At 41.2% G+C, this 13,689-nt stretch overlaps 2 protein-coding genes across 2 annotated transcripts; both read right to left on the bottom strand.

The window, feature by feature from the left end:
• Positions 1 to 6,501: 6,501 nt before the first annotated feature.
• LOC123318228 lies at positions 6,502 to 7,256 on the bottom strand. Its single transcript, XM_044904845.1, has 2 exons — positions 7,242 to 7,256; positions 6,502 to 7,148 (listed from the first exon to the last, which is right to left on the bottom strand). The coding sequence occupies exon 2, from the start codon at positions 7,126 to 7,128 to the stop codon at positions 6,502 to 6,504; it is 627 nt and encodes a 208-aa protein (XP_044760780.1). The 5' UTR covers positions 7,129 to 7,148; positions 7,242 to 7,256.
• Positions 7,255 to 8,268, bottom strand: LOC123318227 (serine/threonine-protein kinase H1-like). Its single transcript, XM_044904844.1, has one exon. It carries the CDS (start codon positions 8,266 to 8,268, stop codon positions 7,255 to 7,257), a length of 1,014 nt encoding a protein of 337 aa, XP_044760779.1.
• Between the last annotated feature and the right edge of the window lie 5,421 nt (positions 8,269 to 13,689).

The following is a 13,689-nucleotide window of genomic DNA, read 5'->3' as shown; positions in this document are numbered from 1 at the left end:
ACATTATTCGATAATGGCGTATTACGATATTCTAGTAAGGCTAAAAATGGATCATTACCGCTATGTAGAGATTTCTTTAATATATTTTTTACTGTTTGTACTGCTCTTTCAACCATTCCATTCGACTGATGATGATGTGGATTTGACAAAGTATCGTTAAAATTTCAATTATTAGCAAAAGTTTCAAATTCGGAATAGGTAAATTGTGGACCTGAATCCGAACAAACTTCTTGGTATTCCTTGTCTAGAGAAAATATTTTTTAAATTTGTTATGATATTATTTGTAGTCGTATTCATATTCAAATTAGATATTTTTATGAATTTAGAATAATAATCCAACATTATTAGATAATTTTTATTATTGAAGTAGAATAAATCGATTCCAACTTTAATCCACGGCTCATTAGGAATATCATGATTAATTAGAGGTTCTTTCACATTTTGTTTTCTATATAGGTTACAAGTTTTACAAGAATCACTCAATTTATCTATTTGTAATGATAAACCTGGCCAAAATACTAGTTCTCTAGCTCTGTTTTTAATTTTTTCTTTACCCATATGTCCTATATGTAATTGTTTTAATGTATCTTGTCTTAATTCTTCCGGTATTAAAATTTTATCACCTTTGAATATTAAACCTTCAATAAAAGTTAATTCATTTCTATAGGTCCAATAAATTTTCATGTCATTTTCTAAATTCTTTTTGTTATTAGGAAAACCATTTTTTATTAATTTCACTAAATTTTGCAAGTGACTGTCAGTTTTGATGAATTGTTTGATCTTTTCTATTTTTAAATCTGACACAGGTAAATTCTTTACTATTGAGCAAATATGCAAATCAATATCTTTTGTAAATTCATATTCTTCATCAATATAGGCTCTTGATAAAGCATCAGCAATTTTCAATTCTTTCCCCGGTTTATATACTAATTTAAATTGGTAAGGTTGAAGTTTCAAAAGCATTCTTTGCAATCGAGGAGGAGTTTTAACAAGAGGTTTTGAGAAAATTGATATTAATGGTCGATGATCAGTTTCAATAGTGATATCTCCATTTGCAAATAAATATTGATGAAATTTTTCACAACTCAATACTACTGCGAGCATTTCTTTTTCTATTTGCGCATAAGATTTTTGAGATTCTGTCAAGGACCTTGATGCATAGGCAATTATTTTAGTTTTCTGTTTGATACAAGTACCAAGACCTTTTGAAGATGCATCACATTATATTATTATGTTTTCAGTTTGTTGAAAATATCCTAATATTGGTTCTTTTGGAATAATATTTTTTAACGATTCGAATGAATTTTGTTGTTCATGATTCCATTGAAATTCAATATTTGATTTAAATAAATTTCTTAGCGGTTCTGTTATACTAGATGCATTTGGAATAAATCTTTGTAAATATGTAATCATTCCTAAAAAGATTTCTACGTCTTTTTTATTCTAAGGAGTTTCATAAAATTTAATGGCTTTAATTTTTTCTTCATCTGGTTTTATTCGACTAGAAGTTAATATATGACCCATATATTTGATTTCGGTAATGCCAAATTTACATTTGTTTTTGTTCAGTTTAATATTATTTTTTCTACAAATATCCTAAGCAATCTTTAAAATTTTGTCATGTTCCTCAATGCTTCTTGCAAATATCAAAATATCATCTACATAAATTTTGATACCTTTAACCGAAGAAAATAAATCACTTATACGTTTGAAAAATTTTTCCGATGAATTACGGAGACCATATGGCAATCTTTTGAAACAGTATCTTCCGTAAGGAGTATTGAAAGTTGTAAGTTTCTTACTTTGATCATCCAATTTAACATGCCAAAAACCGTTACTACAATCTAGAGTGCTGAAATACTTAGCTCTTGATAACTCGTACGTTAATTCTTCTAATGATGGCACATGGAAATGTTCTCGTTTTATGGCTTTATTCAAGTCCTTGGGGTCAATGCAGATTCTTATATCATTATCGGGATTACGAACGATCATCATTGAGCCGACCCAATCGGTTGGCTCCGATAATTTCTCTATAATATTTTCGTCTTCTAAGTCTTGAAGTTTTTGTTTCAGTGTTTCGAGAAGATTGAATGGAATTTTTCGCGGTGGTTCAATTATTGGAGTTATATTTAGGTCAACGTCTATGTGATACTCATCTTTCAAACATCCGATACCTGTGAACAGATCATTATAATTAGAAAAAATTTAAGCATAAATTTCATTTTTATTTTCGTTTGATATTTCAGAAATACTATGATCTTCATTATTTTTAGTCGATATCTTGAATTTAATTATTTCTTGTAAACCTAATATTGCACATTTTTCAGTATTCATTACATGAAAGTCTACATTTTCAATAATGTTTTCATATTTTGTTTCTAATGTACAAATTCCCAAAATTTTTAAAGTTTCATTTCCATAAGTATTGATATTTCCGGTAAATTTTTCTAGTTTGACATTTTTAAATTCATAATATGGCAATATATTAACACCTTTTGCTCCTGTATCTAATTTAAATTTAACATTCAAAAAATTATTCAATTTCAAATTTTCATACCACTCAGTTTGTAACGGGTTTGGTCGGGAAAAGGGTTTAATCTAGAGCGCCAGCTATTCTTTCAATAGGGAGAAATAGCAAACCCACCCAGGTACCTACTAGTCGGAGACAGAGTTCGGGTTTATCTAAGATGGTAGCGATAACAAATACTTTAAAACCGAATTTATTACAACAATCTAACTTACAGTGAACCATACAGTTATTTCCAAGTCAAGAAATATATACAGCTGATCAAAAATAAGGAAAACAGAAATGCAATAACTTGTCACGGTGATCAGAAATTGAAATCAATGAATCAAAGAATATTCAAATCAATTATATTCAGTCAAACTATCAGGTATTAAAGAAAGCAAATAATTAATAGCAGTTACTTTGATTCCTTCTGAGACAATAACGGATGTACGGGGTTTATACAAAATTTACAGCAACCGGGTGTCTCAGAAAGATCCAAGTCTCTGTAATCGGTTAATTTAGCAATGGGTTTGATCCCGAGCACTTCCAGTGATTTTCAGTGTACAGGCCAATCAGAATTGAAACTATTCAATTAACGGGACGGGGTTGATGCAGGTGAAACACAATGCAACAATTTACAGGATAACGGGGTAGTTTATCGTGGTCTCTCCGTGGCAACCTTGGGTGTACACGCCAAGCATTACCAGCAGAAAAACTTCGAGACTTCTGCCGATTGGTTTCTGCCACCAGATAGCCAGGCGAGAGAAGTCTGCGGTAAACGGGAAATCTACACGGAACACAACAGGGTTAGTACGGTATAAGTTACTGTGGTCTTTCTGTGGCAACCTTGGGTGTCACACGCCAAGCATTACCAGTAGAAAAACTTCGAGACTTCTGCCGATTGGTTTCCGTCACCAGATAGCCAGGCGACAGAAGTCTGCGTTAAACGGGAAGTCTAAACGGAACACAAATGAGGTAGGACGGGATAGGTTACTGTGGTCTTTCTGTGGCAACCTTGGGTGTCACACGCCAAGCATTAGGGGAGAGTTCCTTTGAACTGGACAGCCCATGAACCGGGCGCTACAGTTTTCTTCTACACTCGATAGCAATTTAGCATCCCTTACGTAAATCCCATTTTCGCAACATCGATCTAGATCTCTTGTAAAATGGCTGACCCTGTGGCTCGCGCCTTGTTGCGAAAATGGGATTTACGTAAAGGATGCCAAATCACCATCGAGTGTTTTAAAAAACTGTAGCGTCCGGTTCATGGGCCGTCCAATTCAAAGGAACTCTCCCCTACCAGTAGAAAAAACCTCGAGATTTCCGTCGACTGGTCTTGGTTCACCAGAGAACCAGGCGACAGAAGCCTGCGTTAAACAGGGGGGTTAACAGCAAGGATTAACACAATTAAACAAATAAAAGAATGCAACTTTGAATCACGAAGTATGCGGTATCAAGAAAAGACTTACAGTTTGTTCCGGTACGGTCACACCACCACTTAGAAAAAAATAAAGAAAAGCAAAGGAAAACTCTAATACGAAGACAGACTTAATTAAAGCGGAAAAATTAAAGAATCACGAAGGAATCAAGAAAAGAATCACTACCGAATCAAGACTAGAATACAGAATCGCAGAATGACTACCGAATGATTATTCATTCGGTAGTCATTCTGCGATTCATTATTCATTATTATTAATGAATTATAACGAATGACTACCGAATGAACAATTATGAATGATCTTCGTCTGGTGGTGCGGCCCTATTTATTAACTCTCCAACATGTGGACGGTCACGTGATCAAAATTGCACTCAAAATTCGGAATTCTCGAATATTCTCCCCAGAAGAAATATTCTCGGTGGCGGTTATCCCTTTATCGGTAAAAGAAACTGTCGTTATCTGCAATCCACGATGTTTTATACTGAATTCGGTGTGTTTTTGTGGACGGAAAAACAACGCCGAATGCAGAAAGACACTTTTTCTTTATTTTGGATTCTTACGGCGGATTGATGATGGAAATTTCAATTATACGGAATGTGAATTTATTAATTAGGATTCTGAAAAATATTTCCAAAATGAAACGGAATAACTATATTGAAACTGAAATCTCCATCAGACGGTGTTGCATTGTTTCAACTGGAAAATTCAGGGAAACGGATATTTAAAACGAGGCTTGATTTTTATTAAAAAACAATCAAGTATCGTTACATCCCCCTCCCCTGGGAAAAATTGAAGTTGCGTTGAAGACACAAGTTCAATTTAATAGGGGGTAACTGGCCCATCAAAAAAAAAATAAAAAATTAATCGGAAATTCAAGTCGGTCAAGTGCTCGTTATCTCACCCTTACAGAGTTCTCATCCTTATCTAAACAGTACAATAGAAGTAATATCCGGATCTGCTCACAGGCGTAGTTCAGTAATCGTCTGGTAGGCGCTCCTTCCATGTATAGTGGTTCTCTCCGATCCATGATCCATGATCCATACTCTGCGCTCTGCGTTACGCTCCGTGATAGGTGTCGTCCCTGGGTATGGACCGAAGTGCGTGTGATCTTTGATCCGATTGTTGGTAGACGTTTGACATAACCTTTTCCTTGGCACTCTATGACTGTCGCTGGTTCTGTGGTATCTGTCAGAAACAACGTGCTTTTAGTGAAATGAAATTACTCCAGAATTGGGAAATGAAATCGATGGCAGCATATAACGGTGAGTACTCCATATCGATTGTTCCATTTCATAATAACGGTTGGATTTAAGGGAACTATCATTCACAATGAAATGGGCTGATGAGGCATCTTTGACGTTGACCACTTGTTGGCACTGTTTCCTTCTTGGATGTTGGTTCGGTGTATCATTTGACTACGAAGATGGGTCAAGCAGGTGAATTTCGAATATCCCCTTCATCCAACCAAAGTCCTTTCGATTAGTACTTCAAGTGGGAAGAACCATTCACTAACTTGTGTTCTCGTTGTAGGTGGAAATGTACCCAAGCTTGAAATCACTCGTTGTTGGAGGTGAATTGGACCCTCTCACAACACAGGAGGTGGATGTGGACATTCACTGTGTGCCAGAATATTGTTCGGGGTTGGAACGTAATCCCTGACGGAGGAATGGTGGAGGCTCTCTGATCCGACAGTCCCCGCTAGGTAGGTTAACAGCTGAACTTTCATTTAAATCTTGTTGGAGTAATTGATATTCTAGAACAGACTTAATTGCCACATAGGTTATGTTTTAACAGTAGAACATTGACAGTATACAGAGCTTTTTCCTGTTTTCTTGGGTAGAATAAATTGAACAGATCACGGATATGCACTTTCACCAGTATAGGTGTTACAATTTCATAGAAAAAGTTACACAGGAGAACAGTAGTAGAGAACTAGATACAATTCAGACTATCTATCCAGTTTTTAAGGTAGTACGGTTAGTATTTGTTAATCGTTATTCATCTTAAATATTCTGAATACAATATTTAAAGCAACGGTTTGTCTCGGAACCTTGTGAATTCACAGAATAATTAATGTAACGGATTTCAAGCTGTGCTTTGCTCTGTCTACAGGATGTACCTTTCAGAAACACAGACAGTTGACAATTTATATCGTTTTGACATGTCGGTGCTGCTGAACGGATTGGTTATATCTAGATGAATTTGACCATTTGATAATGTTTTCCAATTGTAATTGCAAAGCTTGAACAGTATCATGAATCCCTTCAATCCACTGAACAAAATGTAGAAAGAAAGTATTGGTTCTAGTTAGATGACCTGGTAGATACTGATTTGTTCGGTGAACTGAATAGGATATGAAATCTTATACGGTGACGGTTGCTGTAAGGATATTGACAAAGAGTTTGTCAAGTCAACGGTGTGATGGTTAATGGAACGGTAATTAACAAAACGGAATTTCACATGACTGGGGATCATGTTTAATTAATTAACGGGTTGGATTTTACTACGGTGTCAGGTTACGGAATAAAACATGTTTCTAGTTTTTAACGGTTTATTAGTCGGTCTTTTCTTTACAGGATTCCACTTTGGGTCCACGACGATGGCAGGGGCGGAGTGCTAGCTCTTCGCTCGTTGGCAAACGGCCTCCCAGTCTCTCCAACGTAAGTGGCGGTTCGTCGGTCGTTGATTGCGGTTCAGCTGGTCGGACAATTTTCGTATGGTTTCTTCCCTGGGGTTTGGTCGGTACGGTTGGATGTTGTCGACGGTCTGAGTGGCAGGGGCAATTTTTAGATAGAGTTTCCAGGCGTCCGCACCTACTGCAAAATAATACTGCCCTACCGGTACATTCCGTCCTGTTATGCTGTCCTTGTCCACAGCGCCAACACATACCCGGACGGATTTCGAGGAAGACATCTGGGCCCATGGTCCCCACGGTACGCTGGGCAGGCGGTCGTCTGGTCGGAACTTCCATGTTCTCTTCATAGGCGGGTCTCTTGACCTCGGTTGCAGGGGAGGTACGGTGGTCCCTTTTTTGTGCTGTATATCCTTTTCTCTTACGGTAATTGGCCGACGGCGGCGGTAGACGGGCTGACACCTCAGGTGGCGGCGGTGCAAGGTTTGTGGTGTGCTTGCCTAAGGGTCCTAACGGATGTGGTATAGGTTTTGGTACTTTCCACTCCATACTCGCCAGCGGTGTTCAATCTGAGTATATAAGAGGGATTTGTTAACACCCCTGGATGAGGTAACAGACTTAACATGTTTATTAGACGGTTACAGACGGGCATATTCCCTTACGGTTGTTGTTCCCTCAACTAGGTGGAACCCAGATTCGTCGGACTGATCCCGATGGAAAACGGAAACGGTGACGGGTTCGGTGGTGCTTTGGTTCGCCGGGGTGGACGAGAGCTGACACCCTTTTCTTCACAGAAGCGGACCACTTCCGGAAGTCCGGCTGTTCTTTCAGTCGGGCCGCCAAACTTGGAGACAGCGGTATGGGCTCGACTGGGACAGGCCCTTCGGCGGCCGGGATATTGGGCGGGGATGACGGAGACTCGGACATTGGAGGTATCGGCATTAACGGTGGCGGCACGGGACTCAATGGGGGTGGCATAGGAATTAACGGTGGTGGCATGGGAATTAACGGTGGTGGCATTGGAATTAACGGTGGTGGCAAGGTTGGACCCGTCCAGACCCCCATACTCAGTGCCGCGCTGGCTGCAGCCCAATCCCACTGCCCCGCAGGCCGCCGAAGGATCGGATCGGTTCTGTGCAATCCCTCGATGAACCACCGGACAGGGGAGCTTAAGCCCGCCAGCTCCGCACCGGAGTATCGATCATCCGGTTGTGGGATCAGACCGGTGGCCACATATCGGGCCACCAACCCGAGTGCCCAAAGGTCCACTCCTATACCATATGGGTCTCCCCGGTGTTGTTCTGGGGCCCAGTATAAACTGGTGCCGACCAGATCGGTAAGGAGGCCCTGGCCCGGTTCCAACTTACAGGCCAATCCCAGGTCGGCCACCACGTAACGGTCGCCTCGGTGGAGCACATTTTCCGGTTTTATGTCACGGTGGACAATGTGCTCTCGGTGACAGGCGGCTATTCCCTCCGCCACTTGACGCAGTATTCGGAAGAACCCCGACACTGTCGCCCTTGGTCCTTTTTCATCTATCAGGTCCCAGAGGTCCCCTTGGTATAAGGGCATTACCATGTATATGTCCGGAGGGGATACCAAGGCCTCATTTAATTTCACCACGTTCCTGTGGTTGATGCCCTCCAGGAGCTGTACCTCCCTGATAGCATTCGCGCTGAAGGGCACCATCTTCACCGCAACGGACTCTTCTCGGCCCCTCCGCCGAGCCTGGAAAACCCGGCCAAACCCCCCTTCGGCCAGCTTCCGGTCGATCTTGTACAGACGGTGGAAAGTTGTCATCTGAAACGGTTTGCTATACAGCCATACATACGGGTTAGACGACAACAATGGTTCTGATTGGCTGTACGGTGGAAGAAAACAGAGCAATGAACGCCCTCGAATCAACGGTCTGGGCTAACGGTATCATGATGGACGGTCCTGTTAAACTTACGGACTAACGGTGAGGTGAGAACACCTTTATTATGAATGAAACGGTTTTAAATCTTTAATGTGGATGTTGGTAACCTTCTTACCCTGTTCATCTTTCAGATCATACACTACAGGAGAGACTACCTTAATAACGGTATACGGTCCGGCGAACTTTGCAGCCAGTTTAGCTGCGAAACTGTCGACAGCGGATGATAACGGATTTGTGCGACGGAGAACTTTGTCACCTATACTGTATTCATATTTATTTTAGCAGTCGGTTGGCCATGAAATAATTTTCTCAAGTTTTTGTAACTAGAACGGAGTAAGGTTGGCACTCATGAAATGTCGTTAATGTCATAACGCCGTTGCCACAACTAATATCAATTTTCATTACGAAAATGCCGAAAGTGTTTGAAAGAGAGAGAAGACAGGGTTTCAGGAAGTGCTATTTAGAATTCAGTTCCGCTCATTCAAATAGTTAGAGCCCGACATTCTAAGATCCACAATACGTCAGACGGTAGCGAACATATTCAATGTAAGATAATTTATATAATGTTTCATCTGAATCTGAACGACTTATATTTCAGCTGAATATTTCCACAATCAGAAAGATTGTGAATGAAGAGGATGACAAAAAATGTCCTTCTATTGGAAGACCCAAAAAAGTGGTGGCATTTGAGAATTTTATGTTTGGGTGAATTGATGCGAAACGTTACTACAGGATTTTCGATTAATGTCATCGAAGAATAAGTTTCCGATAATTGATTTTTCTATTTTTCATTTGACTTGTCCCATACATTGTAAATGTCTTAAGGTACCAATAAGTACCTAATTATTATTATTATATCAATGTATTAAGATGAACAGCCACAAATACGAGCCAGTTGTCCTGTTAATTTTTTATTCATGTGAAAATTCAAGGTTCAAGTTCATCTTGACTTGAAACTTCCTCCAATTCCTTTTACTTCAATTGATGCAAGATGATTTTTGTTCAAGAATTTAACATTTTTGTGATTATCTGTTAATTCCTTCGAGAGATGCCCATTCCCAACCACTGCATCGTATGCATTTCATCTTCGGGTTAATATTTTTGAGATCTACAACTGATGTAAAGTATTCAAACTTTAGCCAAAGAAGATAACGAACATTACCTCTCCTCAAGCTAGTGCATATTATGATATTATACTGATCTCTTGTATTTTCCATGTAAATAACTCGATTTGGTATGCCTTCAATCAGTTTGTGTAAACAACTTCAAATCACATATTTTCCGAAGAGATTCGACATTGTGATAAAACACGTAATAACAGAAACTTTTACGTAGAACGGGCAACATAGCGTTGATTTAAAACCCAAAAATGTTTTGACAAGCGTCATAACCCCACATTTTCGTACTATACAGAGTGAAATGTGTCAAATTTCCATGGCCAACCGACTGCTAAAATATATGTGAATGCAGTATACATGGAAGCGAACTTCTCTACGGCGTAGGTTGTAATGATGAGCCTGCTGTTCAAAAGCCCTGTACAAGCGAGCTTGCACAAACTGTGACGAGGCAGATTTTACCCCGCCACGAAAAGGAAAATTTCTCTACCGATACTTTCTTAATAGGACCTGACAATCGAAGTATTTCGGAAGAAAACCGTTAAATTATCATAGGGGGGATTTACCGATTGATTTCATGTCATTGTTTTCCACCGACCAGTCCCATATTTGTAGCGGAGACCGAATATATCTTGTTTTCAGAATTCATATATTTTAGAATTCTTTCCGTTGAACCGTACTTTTTCTGACTCGAAAAAGGTCTTTCAACTTGTTCCGTTTTTCCTTCTCTTCAATTGTTTCTGTCTCTTTCCGAGCCCGTTGATTTACCGAACAATTTGAGTTTATCCAATGGGGGACTGAATTACCCATGGTGGGGACAATTTTCCGGGGTACCTACTTCTTCGAGTTCCGTCGCTGAAGGTCAAGATCAGTATGAATCGTTGTTGAGAGTTGAACGAGTGAGGTGATTGTCAAGTGAAAACCGTACTTACGAGACACAAAGGAATTTCTAAGGCAAGTGATATTTGAAATTATTACCGCTTCATTGCACCTTTATGGAACAATATTCTCTCTAGACTTGTGCTTGGCTGAAAACCGTGAGCTAACCATTTCCTGCTGTATATAGCTTTCCGTTACCGTAGGGTAGCATTTGGGTCCCAGGAGGACGTTGGGCCCCCCTGATTTTTCCGATTCCTGAATATTTGACCGTTTCATCCCGATTTCCAACCGTTTGAATTATAGTTATAGGTTAGATTCGCCGAGCATAGAGTTGGGATTCCATAACCGTCAAATACCCTCACCGCCGGACTCTGTGGCCGCTGTTTGACAGTCAGCCAGCTTGAGGTCACCGAGAGAGAGAGAGAGAGACCGAAGGACACCGGATCATAGACAAACCACCGAGACAGAGATAGAGGGCGTACCTCGGTGAACTGGTGTTTTTAAATTTTGACCTGACTGAATTCCGTTTATTATTTTTAAAACCGTTCGTACTTTTCATTCAATTGTGTCTTGCCTTAGTTGAAATATTTTTCCGAAACCGTGCATGTTTCTTTACACTTAGTTTAATTGAGACTTGACTTACTTCCGTATATTTCCGAAACCGTCCATTTTCCTGAAGTGAAAGTTTGCCAGCCGTCCTGCGCCGACCAGACACAGCCGTTGACGTCCACGGTTTAGTGTACCTGTCTATTTTCTTTTGTGTACAGTTTTATTTTAATAGAAATAAATAGTTGAACATTTATTTTTGTTGCCAATTATTTTGCCAGTGAGAGTCTATTTATTAAATCAGTTTCATCTAAGAGTTTAGTTAGAAGAGGTAAGTACTCTTTCTGACGCCTAAAGACCGTTGAAAAGCAGACACTTAGAAGACGCTACCGCCTTAGTCTTCATCGATACCCTTCTCCACTGATACTCAAGTCTACCCGGGCTCTCCAATTCTTTGGGGATTCTGTGAGAGACGTGGGGTTTGACTGATTGCCCCACTGGCGCCCGAGCAACCGTAAGGAGCTGCCAGAGTACGAAAAGTCTATCACATCTGGCGCCCGAGCAGGGACTTCTGCTGTTCTGTGAGTAGTTCCTGTTACCGTAACCGTACCGTTTTCTTTAAATACTCTTCACTGGCAAATTGGTAACCGTTCTTTGTTTCTGGCATATATCCGTATAGTACATATTGTAAATCTTTCTTCTGAGTTTCTGGTACCGTAAAAATGGATGTCAACCGACTGAAAAGTGACGAACTTACGTGGGAGTTAGAGGCAAGAGGCTGCACCGTGGGACACACCGTTCAGGAGAAAAGAGCTCAACTGAGAAGGGCCATCCATTCCGACATACCGTTCATTCCAAGAGATGAAATTGACCAGGCACAGGAAATTGGGGTTTGTGGTGCCAAGTTGTTCGACTTGATGGGAGAGATATGTGAGTTCGATTTTAATAATAGAGACAATGAGTTGCAGCGCATTAGGAGCCGGCTACTGCACGTTCAAGGCCGACTGAGAAGTCTATCTCCGGAAGCTGTCAGTCTGCTTCACAAGAAAACCGAGCTGGAGCACTCTCTGAAGATGGCTATGAGATTGCTGGAGAATACTCACTGGTTAGGTGGTATTCCAGAGAACCTGTCAGCCGGCACACCGTCGCTGATTGACCAGGAATTACCGGACTGCGCATCTAGACTTGGTCCAGGTCTGATTCCGTGCTCGACCACCGTTGGAGAAGCAGACTTGTTGAACTTGGGAGAAGATTGTGACATATCCCGACCGACCACTCATGATGACCGGCTGCAGCAAAACCGACAAGAAGTTTGCAGATTAATAACCGAACAAATTGAACGTACTTTTTTGCAGAAACAACCTTCATACCACCGACCGCCCGCCGACATCCTCCCATTTACCGTAGAACAAGCGCTGCCAACCGACCGAACCAGTGAGGAAAACAGACCGCTAATAACATCCCCTGAGTCAAGGCGATTAGCGAGGGAGTTTGCCGAATTAATCAGGAGAGTTTCATTTGCCTCATCTCCTACCGATACCGCTGGGATGAGAGAAGTAAGAAGCGAAGTACCGACGACCAAGGAAGCCGAACTGACGACCGAATACCCGCCGATGAAACCGCCGAAAACCACCGACCATTCCACCGTTCCTACCGTTCCTGTGTGGAAATGGAACCTGACGTTCGATGGGTCAACCAGTGTGACCTCATTCCTGGAGGAGGCTGAGTATCTTGCCGAGGCTAGAAAGGTGAGCCACGAACAGTTATTCGAGTCAATATACGAGCTGTTACGTAGGGATGCAAGAGACTGGTACATTCCCCGGAGAGGCACCTTCACCGACTGGACCGATTTCAAAGAACAACTCCGAGAGGCCTTTCTTCCTCCCGACTACGAGGACATCCTTTTGGAGGAAATCAAGAAACGCACTCAAGGAACCGATGAACGACTCTTGTTGTATGTAACTCGAATGCAAAACCTGTTTCAGAAGCTGACCGTAAAGCGACCGACCGAGGAAGAACAGGTGAATATCATCCGACGACGTTTACTGCCAGAACTGCAAACCGCCCTGGCCTTCCAACCGACTTCAACCATAGATGAACTGCTTCGAAAAGGAAAAGTGTTCGAATTGGTCAAATGGCAAACTGCTAACTATGCTTTGCCACCTATCCAAAAGAGTCTCATCAACGAACCGCATCTTACCTTCCGAAATCCCTCACCGAACGTCCAACCGATCGGAATGCACCTCAGCACACTGTCCGAACCGTCCGATAAACCGAAACTTGTACAAAACTCTACAGCACGTCAGAGACAAGATGAACCGAAGAATACCGTCCGACCGCCAACCGAAACCCAGTGCTGGAGATGTGGTGGTAAGGGCCATATACGAGTACAGTGTACATCGAAACCGATACTTTTCTGCTCTCGATGTGGTGAGAAGGGTATAATGTCCAAAGATTGTCAGTGTCCGTTACCGAGATCCCCGGTTATTCCGAAGGAAATCCTTTCTGATAACCGTCCTATAACTAATGTTCTTATAGGAGACAAGGAGTTCCGGGCACTATTGGACACCGGATCAACCAGGTCCTTCATCAGCAGTGAAGTGGCTGCTCACTGCAAGGCCGCTGGAATAACACCGAATTATGTTAGGGACG

This window comes from Coccinella septempunctata, chromosome 8 (genome assembly GCF_907165205.1).
Source record: "Coccinella septempunctata chromosome 8, icCocSept1.1, whole genome shotgun sequence".
In the NCBI taxonomy this organism is placed as follows: domain Eukaryota; kingdom Metazoa; phylum Arthropoda; class Insecta; order Coleoptera; family Coccinellidae; genus Coccinella; species Coccinella septempunctata.
The sequence above is the reverse complement of the archived record's forward strand: the minus strand, read 5'-3'. Positions and strand labels throughout refer to the sequence as shown.